This window comes from Typopeltis vanoorti, chromosome 7, assembly GCF_054136105.1.
Source record: "Typopeltis vanoorti isolate ZY-2024b chromosome 7, IOZ_Tvanoo_1.0, whole genome shotgun sequence".
Classification (NCBI taxonomy): domain Eukaryota; kingdom Metazoa; phylum Arthropoda; class Arachnida; order Uropygi; family Thelyphonidae; genus Typopeltis; species Typopeltis vanoorti.
The window spans coordinates 119,712,534-119,730,414 of record NC_143555.1 but is presented as its reverse complement, the minus strand read 5'-3'; the positions used below and the strand labels follow the sequence as shown (position 1 = coordinate 119,730,414).

The following is a 17,881-nucleotide window of genomic DNA, read 5'->3' as shown; positions in this document are numbered from 1 at the left end:
CATGTTTTGTCGGAAGTTTGAGTCCTTACGAGCGATTTTAATGAGATCCTTGCAGTGTTCAATTCAATAAATTTTTTGGTTGTTGGTCAACCTGTGGGGAACAAATCGCAAATTCAATTTACGAAGGCCCAAACTCTCGGTCAAAATGTTGTGGACAGTTGATTTTGCAATCCCCAATTCATCTTCAATCAATCTCACGGACGATTTCGGGTTTTCTTTGATGAAATCACGCACTTTTTTGGATGTTAACTTCGCTCAGTACAGTTTTTGGATGGCCCGACTTTTTGTCGTCCTTAAGCCTCTCACGACCACTTTGAAATTGCTTAAACCATTCATCAACTTGAATACGGGATAAGCATTTATCACCATATGCTTTTTGAAGCATTTGATGCATTTCAGTAAAACTTTGACCAAGTTTAACACAAAAGTAATCGCAGCTCTGTTTGAAACTCATTTTCTGACCATTCGTCAAAACGCACTGTCCCTCTCAGCATTATAACTTGACTTCTAATGAAACAAATGTCATAAACAGTTGACACAACACTAATGAAGGTTGCCGATTTTGACAACAGGTGGCGCCACTAGTTTCTTCTATTTTCGAAAAGTTCGGTTTCTTTTTGGACAGAGAGTGTATATTCAAACCCAAGCTAAATTACATTTCACATAGTAAGCTGAAGAGACAATGAATTGACCAATGGTTATTCTACTAGCCTGACTTCTAGTGAAAATAAAATAAAATTACAATAAATTAATGAAATAAAATAAAATAAATTAACTACATCAAAGCTATATTCTATTTCTACATCAAAGCTGTATTCTATGAAATAGAATATAGTTTTGATGTAGTTAATTTATTTTATTTTATTTCATTTATCTATGTAATTTTATTTTATTTTCACTAGAGGTCAGGCCAGTAGAATAACTGTTGATCAATTCATTGTCTCTTCAGCTGCTTACTATGTAAAATGTAATTTAGCTTGTCTCTGTATATATATATGTGTATACTCCAGATGATGACCTTAATATGAAGGTCGAACATCGGGAAATTAAAATAATTATTTATAATGGTTGTAGAGGCCATGATTTGTTTAAAATGAGCGAGTTCAAATAGAAAGTGGGTACACATTCAGTGCTAAGCGAATTGTGTTTGAAGGAAGCTATTTTCATGAAGGAATAAAGTTGCAAACTTGGATATCTGTAATGTCTCAAAGACATCATCTAGATGATTTCACATGGGGAAGAATTATTGGAAAGCTTGAAGAAGACTGCAGAATTACTGATATTGCTAGAGAGTCTATAATCTCATATAGCATTGTATCCAGGCTCTGGCAGCATTTCAAACCAGTGTAATGTATTTTGCAGATGTTTGCTAAGAGATTATCCTCACACTACCACAGAGCATCTTCAAGCTCTGTGGTGTGTCAATTACGTTTTAAAGTTATAAGATTTTTGGTTATAATTGCAAAATGTAATCGACACACCAGGGCAGGTCATCTCCATTCAAACAAAGGTATGTGGATATCTTGACAAACTGTGGCAAGATGTCTGCATCAAGTATACTTATATAACCAAAGGAATGTAGTCTGCATCCCTTTATCCACAGCTCATCATACAGCACTTTTTCAGTGGTATTATATCCATAAAAATTGGACAACACACCAATGGGCTAATATACATTTTACAGATGAGAGTTGTTTTAGTCTTTTATTCAATTCTAAATAATAGTTGATTTGGCGTGAAGGTAGTGCAAATTACCATCATGAGAATGTTCTTGAAAATGATAGATATGGTGGTGCTGGGGTTATAGTGTGGGGAGACATTTTATTTAATGGAGCTACAAATGGAAAAAGGGACTATGACTGGTAACAATGATGCAACAAAGTTCTTCAACATCATGTTGAAGAACTTCATTGTTGAAGTTGACTGACCCCAGGCGAAGAACTTGGGCCATTGTTGTTCAATTTGTATGTTAATGATATTGGGTTGGGTTTAACTAGTGATATCCAACTGTTTGCGGATGATGCAAAACTGGGGAGAGCAATGCACAATCAGGCTGATGTTAATGCCTTACAAGAAGACTTGAATAGATTGCATGAATGGGCAGGTAAGTGGAATGTTGCCAAGTGTAAGGTTTTGAGATTTGGTAAGCAACGATGGGATGCAGAGTATACACTTGGTGGAGAAACTTCAACAGAAGTAGAGGAGATGAGAGATCTAGGAGTGATGGTGGACAAGGACCTGAAATTTAGTGGCCACATTGCACAAGTTGTGAAGACATCACATCGAATAATGGCAATGATGCAGAAATAGAGAGGTTATGATTCCATTGTAAAATGCTTGATCAGGCCTCATATGGATTACTGTGCACAGATTTGGTCACCTAGTTTTCATGGTGACGAGGATATGTTGGAAAGGGTACAGAGAAGATTCATAAAGGTAGTCAGTGGTCTTTGGAATGTGGATTGAGAGAATGTTAGCTTCAGAACCTTATGTATATAGATATTTCATTGGACACCTGAATTGTCCAATGACTAGCTTATATTGAGACATATAAGCTGGTCAGGGATTGTTATCAGGTAGACATGGAAGAGATTTTTCATAGAATGGGAGAGGGGAGTAAACAAGAGGCCATTGCTGGAAACTATAAGGAGGGTGTGAGCAAAGGAGTGAGAAGCAGGTTCTTTGCATGGAGGGTGGTTGGTGAGTGGAATGCATTGTCTGAGTGGCAATGCATTCCTGTGTGGATGTGGACACATTGAATCAGTTTAAGACTTGGTTGGATGAGTATTGTATGCAATAGTAAGTACCTCCCACGATGAGTCTCTGATTTCATGGAGGTCAAATGTTGATAATAATAATAATAATAATATTGTTCGATTGTTCAATGGTGATCTAGGCAAAAAAAAATTCATTTTTATGAATGACAGTGCCAACACACATTGTATACGAGCAGTGGAAATATTTCCGGAGGACGAGGATATTAATCGAATCGAGTGTCCAGCATACTCACCAGATCTCAACCCCCATGGAACTCATTCGAAATCACTAGGGAGACCCATTGCTGCTTGAAATTTCCCTCTAGAAAAACAAACAAGGCTTAACCTTGCTCTGAAGGAGGAGTGGGCTCGTTTGCTTTAAGAACTCCTGAATCACTTGGTGCTAAGAATAGCACAACATTTGTGAGAGCTGAATCGCAGTTCAGGATGGACATATTCCATACTGAAATATCTCTCTCTCCGTATAGTGATCTGTAAGCACTGTACATTAATTACAAGATATCCTTGGAAATTTGTAATTTTTGCCAAAAACATATTGCAATTTAATTTGTATGAAATTTATGACACGCATTTTGTGTAATATAATTTATTGGTATACTGTCAATAAACTTACAAGACAAGTTTAAAAAAAAAGACTGAACTTTTGCTATAAAGACTTCATTGCTCATTTTACAACATTTTAAGAACTTTTCCTTCAAGGTAGTTCCCTATACTGGCGATACACTGTTCCCAATGTTTCTTCCATTGTTGAATGCTTCCTGGAACGCACTTTCTGTGATGATAGATGGTTCTCTTATTGCATTTTCCTGAATCTCCTCTAGGTTTTGGAAATGATGTCCTTTCAAAGTGGTTTTAAGTTTGGGAAACAGGAAAAAGTCTGCTGCAGCTAAGTCCGGAGAATAGGATGGATGGGGCACAGTGGATGTCTGATGTTTTGCCATATAACTGTGCATGAGGAGTGATATGTGAGCTAGTGCTTTGTCGTGGTGCAACATCCAAGTCTGGTTTTTCCACAATTCAGGTGTCCAAGTGGAACAACTGCAGAAATCACGTATATACAGAAATCCCATATACAAACAGTGAAAAGGTGTATCACCTTATTTTTAAATACTTTGGATCAGAAATAGATGTTAAAGTTTGTTCCCTTTGTTATACTATAAATTAAAGATGCCAAGAAATTATATTCTTTGTTTAATCTCTTATCCAAGTGTAAGCAAACGAAGTTTGTATGTGAGGCATCTTCACAACTTGGCTACTTGTATATAGAGGCTAAGGATGTCACAACAATTACCTTAGTACTACTTCATCAGTATGAAGTATTACTTAGTATTAATTTAGTTGAAGTAATACTTAGTAATACTTCAACCTTGGTGTCTCTTCTGGGTCTGACATTTATTGAAGTCCACACTAATGAGACTTCAATAAATGTCAAAACCAGTCTGGTTAGTTGTCTTTCCCATAATGCATAGCATTATACGAGGTGGTATAAAAAAGTTTCGAGACTAGTTCTGTTTACAAGAAATTACTTTATTTATCTACGTTTACACACTATCACCTTCAAAATAGTCCCTTGCATAGCAATACAGTGCTCTCAGCATTCCTGCCACTTCTGGAATGTGTCCTGTGAGTCTTCTTTTCGAAGCATGGGAAGCACCTTCTGCAATTCGCACTGGATCTCTGCAATGGTATCAAAACAGTGTCCTTTGAGTTAGATCTTCATCTTCAGAAAGAGGGTGAAGTCCGTAGGAGCCAAATCTGGCGAGTAAGCTGGGAAGTGAGATCATGTTGTTTCCGGCAAGAAACTTTACTCATGTGTGAGGAGAGCTCAGTGACAGGTTGTGTGCATTGTCATCATGGAGCATCCAGTTTTTCATGTGCCCTCCACAGATCCGGTCGCTTTTGCCGAATGTCCTCCCTCAGACGCCTTAAAACCTGGCAGTAGAACTCGCTATTGATGGTCTGGCCCCATGGGGACAAATTCTCGATGCATAATGCTACGAATGTTGAAAAAGATGATGAGCATGCACTTGGTTGAGCTGCAGACCTGCCTCGCCTTTTTCGGTCATGGAGATAATAGGCTCTTCCACTGTGAAGACTGTTGCTTCATCTCAGGTTTGTCCCGTATCCAAGTTTTGTCACCAGTAATGATCCTCAACATGATGGACGGGTCACCCACAGCACGCTGACGGAGTTCTTGGCAGACTTCGATGCAGTGTTCCTTCTGCTTCTGGGTCAGCAGCCTGGGGATGAACTCGACAGCAATATGGTGCATGTTGAAATCACACATGAGGATTGCCTGGACTGTTCCGTATGACACACCAACAATGGCAGCAATGTTGTGGAGTGTTCTCTGATGATTTTCATGCACAAGTTGCCGAATGGTTTTGATATTTTCAGGGGTTGAGCTCGTTGAAGGTCTTCCTGATCTCTTGTCATCTTCCAGTGATGTTCGTCTGCTCTTGAAGCATGTATGCCACTCAAAACACCTCAAATGACTCATTGCAGCATCACTGTAAACTTGGCGAATCATGTCAAATGTCTCTGTGGCAGATTTGCCCAGTTTCACGCAGAATTTCATGTTCGCTCTTTGTTCTAACTTGCTGTCCATAATGAAATTGCAGATGCGGTAATGCATGTGTCAGAATAGAATAGAACAGTTGCACAGCTCGCATGTACACAGGATGATGTCTTTTGGTACACTGACTTATGAAGGTCAGTGCTCCCTGTGACTGTGTGTGCAGCCTTGTGCTGTCAGTTGGCGTGTTACAAACGAGTCTCGAAACTTTTTGATACCACCTCGTACAGGTTTAAAAGAAATAATGTAATTTGCATTATGGGATACGTTATCATCATTATCAAATTCCTGATATGTACCCTCAAGGGGGGGGGGGGCACAGGATATGATAGTACTACATGAAAAACTTATATCATTACTAACTTCCTGTCTACAATTTTCCTTCAAATCAATTTGTTACCTTTCAAGACTCGAACATTATCAGATCTTATATTTCTATCTTCTAAGGTAATTTTTACTATATCAATCCACCAATATCTTGGTCTTCTTCTGGTCTTTTCCTGCCAGGTTGATTCAGTTGTTCCTGCTGTCTGTTTAAGTGACCATACTACCTGAGATTAGCTCTGCCTAACACATTCCTGGACACATTCTATTTTATGGGGGGCACTGAAATATAACTTTGAACAAAGATGCCTCTTACCCACAGGGTATTATGGAATACTAAGGCAATTAATGTGAAGTCGTCATACTAAGTCGGCAATTGATGTGAATATAGCCCAGGGACAGGTCTGCCTTGTGGGTAAGAAGCCCCTTTGTTCAAAGTTATATTTCTGCACTCCTGTGAAACAGAATTTGCAAATTAAAATGAAATTAATTTTGAGAAATTTTTATTTATTTAGTATCTAAATACAAGATATATATATATGTGTGTGTGTGTGTACATAAAAATAGAGCATCTCAAAAAGAAAAAAAAAATTTTTTTTCAATTATCACAAAAAAAATTGCTACGCAATTCAAACCTGCTTTGGCCCACCCACTCATGAAGTGGTATGTCAAAGCAAAGCAGCTAATCAGTTGTTGAGTTTACTGTTCATTTTTTATTGCCTTCTTGTTTATTTTAAGTTGCGCAATCTATGTAGTAAAGTTTTACTTCATGAATAAGAGCATTGTATAAAAATTTGCTATTATTTATCATCTTGAAATGGCATCCCTGTGATCAGGCATCTTTGTGTGGAGCAATCTGCACACCCCCATGGGGCAGCCCTGCCCAGGGATGAAGATACTTCATGCACAAACTTTGTTTGCTTACACTTGGATTGATGGTTAAACCAAGAATATAATTACTTGGCATTGTTAATTCATAGTATTACCAAGTGAAAAAATTTTCAAAAACTTATAGTAGAATTGATTTATAATTGCCGAATGAGTAATAAGTTTTCTTTACCTGAAAAATGAATAGATACCAGGTTATCCTGTATACTGCTAAGGACTGTTTAATGCAGTTCAGGATCATGGAGTGAACCCTGTACTCAACTGCAATGGATCATTTCTTAATAAGCTTTCAAAAGATTTGTATTTATTATTAATTGAATTCATAATTACTTTTAATGAAATGAATACAGTACAGAAATATAATTAGGCAAAGGTTTAATCATTTTGATATCTCATCACTATCACAGACATCTTCAGAAATGCAATGAAAAATTGTAATAACACATACAACAATAAGTGGAAGAAGTTAAATTATTTTAAGCCTAATGTTCTATGAGAGACAGTCTCTATGGGTGCTGTTGGGAAGAAGGCCTAAGAATGAAAGCTTCCCAATTTCTTTTAAGTTTTGGGTATTTCTTTCTGAGTACTCTGGATATAGTCATAGTAGTCTGCATGCTGAGAGAGAGAGATGTTGCAAAAAAAATTAAAAAATTAGCTGTTCCTGCCATCTAAAGAGATGGGAGGAACAGCTAATTTGTCGATCTTTTTAGCATTGTAATCATATAGACAGGAAGGATTGGCAAATAAAGGAGAGTTCAATATGGTGTCATCAATATTGTTGACACCATATTGATGCAAAAACTTATGTATGTATCCACCTGTGCAAGTAAGCTGACAAAGAAAGAGTGCCATTGAGCAGACACATGATAAAGTATCTAGAAAATGCAATGAGTTCTTTCCTTCTCTGCCTTTTCCAAAACTCACTATGAAATCATTTAAGTTAAGGGATATTACATCCCATATTGTTTCTAAGCCGAATAAGAAACTCAAAGAGTTTCATGCTGAATATAGAAACTATATAAAGTTCAGCAATTCCAAGTGTAGCAAATACCTGGATAGTGCAACACCTGACCCATTTGGTAGTGCAAACTGAGGCAACTCATAGTAAGGGTGGAGCAAGCTCCGATTACTATTCTTGGTATTGACCCATAATGTGAACTCAGCTCCTAGGATCTGTATTACTGTTCTACATTATGAGAGAAGGTCACTACCCTGACCAGTTTCAACCTTTATTGAGGTCTCATCAGTGAGTAGGTAGACCTAGTTAATAACCAAGTTTGTCGTGAACAGAACTTACATCCCTTCTATGAGAATTGTCAAGAAGGTGTCCTAGTAAATTATTAATTATATGAAGAGCCAAAGGCTTCAATTCAGCGACATGAACTTATTTAAGTTAAGGGATATTACATCCCATATTGTTTCTTAGTCGAATAAGAAACTCAAAGAGTTTCATGTCGAATATAGAAACTATCTAAAGTTTGGCGATTCCAAGCATAAGCAAATACCTGGATAGTGCAACACCTGACCTATTTGGTCAGGTGTTGCACTATCAAAACTTACATCCCTTCTCATAGAAGGGATGTAAGTTCTGTTCGCTACAAACTTGGTATTAACTAGGTCTGCCTACTCACTGATGAGACCTCAATAAAGGTTGAAACCTGTCTGGGTAGTGACCTTCTCTCATAATGTAGAACAGTAATACAGATCCTAGGAGCTAAGTTCACATTATGGGTCAATACCAAGAATAGTATTGAAAGTTTATTTTCACTTGGTTAGAGTATAATAAATTTAGTTTAATCCTTTATCCAAGTGTGAACAAACAAAGTTTGCGCCTGAAAGTATCTTCAGGACTGGGTTAAGGTGGTACAACACCAGGGCAACTCGTTTGCAAAAGTGGCACACCAATTGGCAATTCCTATAGGTAGAGATGACCTGCTAATGCTTCTGTCTGATATCTCCACTTGGGCCTGGCTCCCACTGAAGAGACCTCAATAAAGGTCGAAACTGGTCTGGGTAGTGGCCCTTCCCTTAATGCATAACATTAGACATATCCGCAAGGAGATGTGTTTTGCATTATAGGAGATACTGAGATAGGAGTGTTGGTAGCTTGCTCCACCTTTGCAACGAGTTGCCCTGGTGTTGTACCACCTTAACCCAGTCCTGAAGATACTTTCAGGCGCAAACTTGTTTGCTCACAGTTGGATAAAGGATTAAACTAAATTTATTATACCAAGAATAGTAATTGGAGCTTGCTCCACCTTTACTGTGAGTTGCCTCAGTTTGTACTACCAAATGAGTCAGATGTTGCACTATCCAGGTATTTGCTTACGTTTGGAAACGCCGAACTTTATATAGTTTCTATATTTGGCATGAAACTCTTTGAGTTTCTTATTCAGCTAAGAAACAATATGGGATGTAATATCCCTTAACTTAAATAAGTTCATGTCACTGAATTGAAGCCTTTGGCTCTTCATATAATTAGTAATTCACTATGAAATATTGGCTATGGTGAAAGATTGAAGAAATATGAATTGCAGAGTATGGTGGGTAGGAGGAAAAGAGATGATATGATAGAGACATTTAAGTTAGTGAGAGGATTTTATCAAATTAATCCAGAGGAGATTATAAAAAGAGTAGAAAGTGAGAGGGGAAGAATTGGAGGCCATCACTGGGAGTTATGCAAGAGTGTAGTGAAGAGGGGTGTGAGTAAATTTTTTTCATGGAGAATTGTCATTGAATGGAACACATTAACAGAATATGTTGTTGATGCAAGGAATTATTATTATTATTATTATTATTCAGGCCTCCATGGAGTCAAAAGACTCATCGTGGGAGGTCTTTTCTAAAAAACACAAGTCTATTAAGACTCATCGAGGGAGGTCCCTCCTAGGAAACACAAAGTCTGTCATACCACTCCTTAAATGCATTGGCCGTTCTCACTCTTACCACTCCATCAGACAATGCATTCCATGGTTCAACCACTCTCCATGCAAAGAAACTACTCCTCACCCTCTTTCTCACAGTTTCTTTCGTAACTTCTAGGGATGGCCCCCCTGTCATGACTCCTATCTGCTGTTCAACCAAGCAAAAGAACTCCCCAGTGTCAACCCTGTAACCACCTCACAACAGTTTAAAAGTCTCAATCATATCACCCCTCCTTCTTCTATCCACCAAACTCTGCAGTCCACACTCCCTCAGCCGATCTTCATAACTAACATTGTACAGTCCTGACACCACCTTTGTTATTGCCTTTGTACCCTTTCCACAGTTAATTTATCCCCTTCAAATCCTGGACACCAAATCTGAGAACAATAGTCTAAGTGTGATCTGATCAGAGTCTTATACAATGGAATGGTAACCATTTTAATTCTGCAGGTCAGTGTCCTTCTCATTATTGCAGCAATCCTCTGCATTACCTTCACTACCTTTTCAATATCTCCCCTAAATTTCAGGTTTATATCAATTATCAAACCCAGATCTCTTGTCTCTCCTACTTCCTCCAGTTTAACTCCTCCCATAGATTATGCAGCATCCCGTCGATATGTCCCAAACCTCAAGACCTTACATTTTGCTGCATTAACCTGACATTCCCCATTCATTTGCCAATCTATCTAGCTTATTCAAATCCTCTTGTAGGGCTACCACATCTGCACTATTACCAGTAACCCTTCCCAGCTTCACATCATCCACAAACCACCGAATATCCCCTTGTAATCCACTAACAATGTCATTGATATAAAGGTTAAACAATATAGGTCCCAATACTGAGCCCTGTGGGACTCCACTTGTAACCTTCTGCCTCTTTGATATTGCTCCACCATACACAACTCTCTGATACCTATCCTGAATCCAGTTGACCAATCTGACGTCCAGACTCACGTGCTGCAACTTGAATATCAGCTTATCGTGTGGCACCCTGTCAAATGCCTTTGCTAAGTCTAGGAAAATTGCAGTATATGCCATTCCCTCATCTAATGCTCTTGTAACTTTTTCATAAAAAGATTGCTAAAACAAGAGTGCCCCCTTCACAAATCCATGTTGACTCTCACTGATAACATTACCCTCATCTGCCCAATGCTGTATATGGTCTGTCACTACTTTCTCCAAGATCTTACTAACTACTGATGACACACAAACTGGCCTATAATTAGACACTACCAGTGTGCTACCCCCCCCCCCCTTATGCAATGGCACTATGTTACCGTCCTTCCATTCCATGGGTACCTTTCCCACAGCCAGACTTTCATTGAAAAGCCAGGTCAAGGGCCCTATCAGTTTACTAGCACATTCTCTCCAAACTTGTGGTGAAATACCATCCAGTCCCACAGCTTTACTAACATCCAGAGTACTCAGTATGTGGAACACACACACACACACACACACACACTCTCCTCCTGCACCTCTAAACCTCAAAACTGCTCTATCCCTCTAGTATTCAAATTGACTCCTCTAGGATGAAATACTCCAGTACTTTATTGGAGTTCATTGAACAATTCCGCCATATCCTCTGCATCACTCACTCTATTCCCATTTTTATCCCACAATGTCATTCTTCCACAGTCATTTCTCCTCCTACTGGCCACATAGCTAAAAAACAATTCCCTAGGATTTTCCTTGGATCTAAGGGTCAATCTTTTCTCATATTCCTGTTTTGCCTTCCTTACCATACTAGTCTCTTCTGGCCTGTGTCTTATATTCTTCATGCATCTTTTCTTCACCTGTCTCCTTATATCTCTTCCATAGCCTCTTTTTTGCATGCAATTCCTGTTTAATATTGTTTGTCGTCCACTTTACTCCAAATTGTGTCCTCTTCTTCACTCGTGGAATACAGCTTACCATTGCTGCTAACAAATATTCCTTCACAATTTCCCAAGCACTAATGATATCCCGGCCTTCCAATTCCTTCCTCCATGAAACTTCCCCAAGTTGACGTCTAAGACTATTATAATCACCTGCTTTATAATTCCATATACGTTCCCATCTCTTTGATACTCCTGCATGTCTGTTCAATTTCCAAGTCAAAACCATATGATCAATCTCTCCAACTGGTGGCAGAGATGTTATCTCAGTTATTATGAACTCTTCTGATGCTATAATCAAATCCAAAATTCTTAAACCTCTTGTTCCCTCTGTTACATGTTGCCTAAAACATTTGTCCCTCAAGAATTCTAGAAATTCCATTCCCGTATTGCTACATGCATCTTCCTTTCCCCAATCTATTCTGCTGTAGTTAAAATCTCCCATAACAATCATTCTTCTTGCACTTGCCATGCTCAACTGTATCAACATCTTCTGGTTCCCACCCTCTGTACTCCTTGGTCTGTAGCAACACCCCACTAAATATCCTGTCTTGCCCACCTCCACCTCACACCATATGCTTTCAAAATCATTAGTGTCACATACATTCAGGATTATGTTAAGGATTTTAAAATTCGGTATGATAAATATGTTGTCAGTTGAAAGAACCTCCCACAATGAGTCTGCAAACTACATGGAGGATGTAATAATAATAATGATAATGATATCATTATTGTTTAAAACTAAATTTTGGATTAAGGATTGAAAATGAGTGAATTTTTTTTATATAAGATGAAGTTTGGTCAAGTGGAATTAAATAGTTAGCTAACTGTTTGGCTAATTAAAGCGGTGGGATTCAGTAGCTTCTGCTGCTAGATGGGGAATGTAATTAGATTTATGAATTTTAGGCAATCCATCCATCTTTTTTTGGGGGGGGGGGAGAGTAAAAGATTTTAGTTTTTTGACAACTTCAGGACATCAAAATGAGTCATTTATAAATATATATTTATTAATTAAGTTATTTATTTCCATCAATAAGTGAATGATATATTATTTATTATTGATATATTGTCATTAATATATTACTGCCTTATATTTAAGTTATCTTATAATTTTCTTTTTTGTGAGAAGAACTCTAGAGCACACAATTAAAAACAATGAATTAACATAAAATCTTTAATTGTTTTTGTCATATTTTTAATTTCAAGAATATGATGTTCAAGATTATGTTGTTTAAAAATCCTAGCTAAGGGTTTTCTTTTCTTTCATAGTTACATGGTAGTTAACATTCATTACAATAAAGTTATAGAGACAGCTACTGTGCTAGAGTAAAAACTTCACTTTAATATAATCAAAAATAACTACTCAACATTTCAACCTTTATATGAAGGTCGTCCTCTGGAATAAACATGTGTGTGTGTGTACATAAAGAAATGAGCTACTGCTTTACAGAGCACATACTATGTATATTGCAATATATTATATGTATTGTATTGTAATATGGTGTGTACTGAAAGTTAAGGACAAGTAGAAACGCTTATGTCTTGGCAGTTCATGTCAGGTTGTTTAATGGTATTCTGCTGATATTATATCCATCGTTGATATTATTATTATTATTTTATCACACCTTCAGGGAGTCCAAAGCCTCATCGAGGGAGAGCATCAACTGTACAACTCTTCATCTCACTACTCCACCAACTTTCATCATCTAACACCAATGCCATCTACCGCCTACTACCACCACTAGTGCTTTCACAGACGATCACAAATATCCATGCCCACGGCAGGATTCGAACCTGCAGCCTTTTGGCTGGAGAGTGGATATGCTAACCACTCGGCCAACCAGGCCAATAAGAACACAAAAACAGATTGCCACAGTACATGAACAGCAACAATTTAGTTACCAGGGGGACCAGTTTAAAAACTTGTAATCGACAGCATTAGGAATTAGGGTCCTAATTGGCACCATCTATTGTTGGATCAAGAGAAAGAGAAAGATACAAGTATTAATTTGATCTTAAAATGACTGTCTCCCAGATTGTTGGTAAACTGATACAGCCATACTTGTTGAGGTTTTAGGAATGTTTTAAATCTTTTGCTGATTCCAAAAACAATCTCTCTGCCTTTTCTTCCATTTGATCCTATGTGAAGGAGTATCCAAGGCATGGGATGCTAGTCTCAACTTACCCAACATAACAATATTGCAAATGTATCTTTTATGTTCTTCAAGGTGGATGTCAACAATTTGAAAGCTAATTTTTGTTGTGATGTTTCTCTCAAGATGTATACTTCAACTGGTTAAGCTGAAATAAATTAATATTCCCACTGAATGATATGAAGTATGTATCAGATTTGCTGGAGTAGATTTCATTGTTTATTAAACTTGGATCATACATATCAGTCTGTTAATATTCACTTGCATGTGACAATTGAGGTAGGAAGAAAATTCAAATCTTGTCTAGCACTAAGATTTTCATTCAAATTGGAAGAATTTTAGAAATTGCTTTGATTTTCTTATATCCAGAGATACATCACTCACCAAAATTAAAGAATCTGTAGTTATTTCAAGAATTCACATTAATTATCTATTTCAAACCTTATATTCTTTAATTTATCTCTAATGCTCATAATCTTTATCTTTAATTGTTACAAACCTTTAATTAAAATTTTTTTAACATATATGATGACACCTATAAGAATTCTTAAACTAAATATTTTTTATTGCAGTGTTTTTTCTTATTTTCTGCTGTATGGTCTCTTGGAGCAACCATTAATGAAGATGGTAGAAGAGAATTTGATATCATTTTTCGCCATCTAATGAATGTAAATATTTTTGTATATTTTTTATGTCACATAAATCTCTTAATGATAGTGATACTTATAATTGTATTTGGTTGTAAATTTTAAAATTGAAATAGTGAAGTAATTCCTGTGTAGACCTGTGGGAATAGTGTCTGCTTCCAGAATGGTCCTCCTGTAGCCTAGTGACCACAGGAAGACCATTTTGAGTTTGATTCTAGTCATGGAGTAAAAGAACTTTTTCTAGACCTTTTTTCTGTTGGTTCCCAAGATAGTTGAACTTTGGCATGAGGAAGCAGTTTTTTTTTCCTTCTAAAAAACTTGGATTTTTTACTTGACATTTCAAGAAAATAGAATAATCACTATTTTAAACAATAATATAGTGTTAAGTTTGGGAACTACAAGTTGACAACAGTTAACCATTAGTGATGGCTGGGAGTTGTGATTGACTATCCATAGATCTTCAAAAAAAAAGAAAAAAAAAAGTTACTCTTTGGCTAATGTGGTCTTGTTTACTCCCTATGGTGAATAAAAGGGATTAACAGATTTATTATATTTATTTAAATAGTGAAAAATTTTGCCTAGTGAAGAATGGGTGGATCAGGATATGATACTCTATAGGGGGCCAACATTGTTTTGTTAAAGGTTGATCCTGCCTTAGCAATTTATTAACTTTTTATAATAGAATGACATCTGAGTTGGACAAAGGAACAGGCTACACAGTGGTACTTCTGGATTTTACTTAGGCTTTTGACAGGCTACCCTATGGAACACTGTTATGCAAATTGAGCAGATGAGAATAGATACTAAACTGGTGATATGGATAGGAGAATGGCTCAGGGAGAGATACCCAAAGGTAGTGTATGGAGGAGCCAAGTCCAGGATGATGAGGTATGTGACCATTGTGTGCCTCAGGGCTCTGTGCTTGGGCCATTGTTGTTTAATTTGTAGATAAATGATATAGGAATTGGCTTAAAGGAAGATATTCAGTTGTTTGCTGATGATGCAAAGTTGGGTAGCGCAATAAAAAATCAAGCTGATGTTGAGAGTTTGCAGGATGTCAGTTCAATGTGGAAAAGTGGAAAGTTATGCATTTTTGGATTAAAAGATTACAAGCTATGGACCACATTGATGGAATGGTACTCCAAGAGATTGATGAGACTAGGGACTTAGGGGTGTTGGTTGATAGAGAGATGAAGTTCAGGGGACACATTTTGGGATTAAAAGATTACCAGCTGTGTACCACATTGATGGAACGGTACTCCAAGAGATTGATGAGACTAGTGACTTAGGAGTGTTGGTTGAGCTGGGGACACATTGCTAAGGTGTCCAAGCCAATGTTGAGAGTTTGCAGGATGTTAGTTCAATGTGGAAAAGTGTGAAGTTATGCATTCTGGGATTAAAAGATTACCAGCTGTGTACCACATTGATGGAACTGTACTCCAAGAGATTGATGAGACTAGGGACTTGGGGGGGGGGTGTTGGTTGATAGGGAGATGAAGTTCGGGGGACACATTGCTAAGGTGTCCAAGATTGCACATAAGATTACTTGGTTATTGAGGAACACACTAAAATCCAGAGATAAAGAGATTATTATTCATCTTTATAAAGCATTGATACTTCCACATTTGGATTACTGTGCTCAGGTCTGGTCATCTGGATTCCTTGGAGATGAGGAGGTTGTGGAAAGGGTCCAGAGGACAGTGACTAAGTTGGTGAGTGATGTAAAAAATGCTCCCTACATTGATAGATTGAGAGCTTGTGAATTGCAGAGGTTGGTTGATAGACAGAGAAGAGAGCATATGATAGAAACATTTAAATTACTAAAAGATTTTTATAAGATTGATGCAGGGGAAATGTTTCAGCTGTGTGATAGTGATGGAAGAACAAGAGGCCATCCCTGGAAATTAAGAAAAACTGTGGTTAACAAGGGTGTGAGAACAAGGTTTTTCGCCTGGAGGGTGATGAATGAGTGGAATGCATTGTCTGACTCAGTTGTGGGTTCTTCGTCTGTAAATGAATTGAAGAAGAGATATGATAGATATTGTTTTGATAGTTCGGGTCTCCATGATGAGTCTACTGACTCCATGGAGATACTCATAATAATAATAATAAGATTAAAAATTGTAAATTAGTGTTTTGTAAGACTTGCACATTGCTTTATAGCCCTATGAATCCATACTACATCAATTCTTCTGTTGTCCGAAGGTATATGGAAAAACTAGCAAAAACTAGTCCTCACACACTTAGCAGTGTCAAACTCTTATAATGACAGGTTACTGATATCCATATTTCTAATTTTCAGTATGTGAACATCCAAATAATCCTTTAAGCTTTTTTTCTAGTTTTGCGATTTATGTCTGAATTTCAACTATCCATCTATTATTACTCCTCTATCCATAGCCTCATCAATATTCTGCAGCTGGTACCATCAATATAATATGCAGTATGTGTTCTTTTATCCCAGTGCATAACATTGACATGGTTGGAAGAGAGTGACATCCTGACAGGAATAAAGATGGAAGGGTATGATGTGTTTTGTGAGGATAGAGGGGGTAAAAAGGGAGTGGGAGTGCTATTGATGATAGAGAAAGAGTTATGTCCATACAAAGTAGAGATGCAAGACGGAAATGCCAGTGGTTTTGAGGCAGTATGGTGTGAGATAGAGGTGAATGGAATCAAATACTTGGTGGGATGTTGTTATAGACCAGGTAATGTGAATGGTAGTGATAGTGAAATGTATAGTCAAATTATCCAAGCAAATAATAAAAGGGTGATCATTATGGGTGATTTTAATTATGGCAATATAGACTGGAATGATGAGATAGCAACTGGAAGTAAAGAAAATGAGTTTCTTGAGTTTTTGAGGGATAACTACATCAGACAGTATGTAAGAGAGGGCACACGAAGATTAAGGGTCTTGGATTTGGTCATCTCATCAGAGGATGTAATTATAAATGAAGAGCCAAATCATCCACCAATTGGTGAGAGTGACCTTGAGGTGATTACCTGGGTGGTTGCCAGCATTGCGAGGACCCTGTGAGAAAAGGGTATATGTAGAACTAAAGGGGGGGGGGATTATGAAGAGCTCAAGAGACAGCTTGCGGGTGCAGCATGAAATGAGGATTAGCTGGAAAAGAGATAAATGCAGATTGGGGGATTTTCAAAAACTATCTAGCATATGCAATGTCTAAATGTATTCCAACGGTGAGAAGGTTGAATAAGGTAGGTGTGAGATGGATGAATAAAGAGATCAAGCATGCAGTTCAGAGAAAAAGGGCATTGTGAAGGCAGCATAAGAGAAGTGGAAATAACCAACTTCATGAGGTCTACAAAGACCAGGCAAGGAGGGTGATTTGGTTGGTGAGAGTAGCTAAAGAGAGGTATGAACAGCAGTTAGCTAGTGAAGCCAAAAAGAATCCAAGGGAGTTCTTTTGATATGTAGCCAGCAAAAGAAAGAATGATTATGGAAGGATGACATTGATTGGAGAAAATAGTATAAAGACAGCTGTGGTGGAGATACTTAATGAGCAGTTCATAAAGATCTTTCAATCTTGTGAATGTGACTTCATGGAGAGATTGAGAGCAGTTGATGATGATGGGGAGGAGAGACTGACTGTAAGTGAGCAAGAGGTGTTTGGGGAGTTGAGTAAACTAGATGTAAATAAGGATGTGGGACTTGGTAATATATCGCCGCGTATTCTGAAAGAAAGTGCCAGAG

The 17,881-nt window shown here is 37.6% G+C and overlaps 1 protein-coding gene across 1 annotated transcript in view; it reads left to right on the top strand.

The window, feature by feature from the left end:
• Nucleotides 1-17,881, top strand: part of Dhc36C (Dynein heavy chain at 36C) — a 1,350,914-nt gene that overhangs the window by 389,441 nt on the left and 943,592 nt on the right. The window contains 1 exon segment of the mRNA XM_090395101.1: nt 14,089-14,184. Within this exon segment, the coding sequence (XP_090251227.1) occupies nt 14,089-14,184 (96 nt within the window).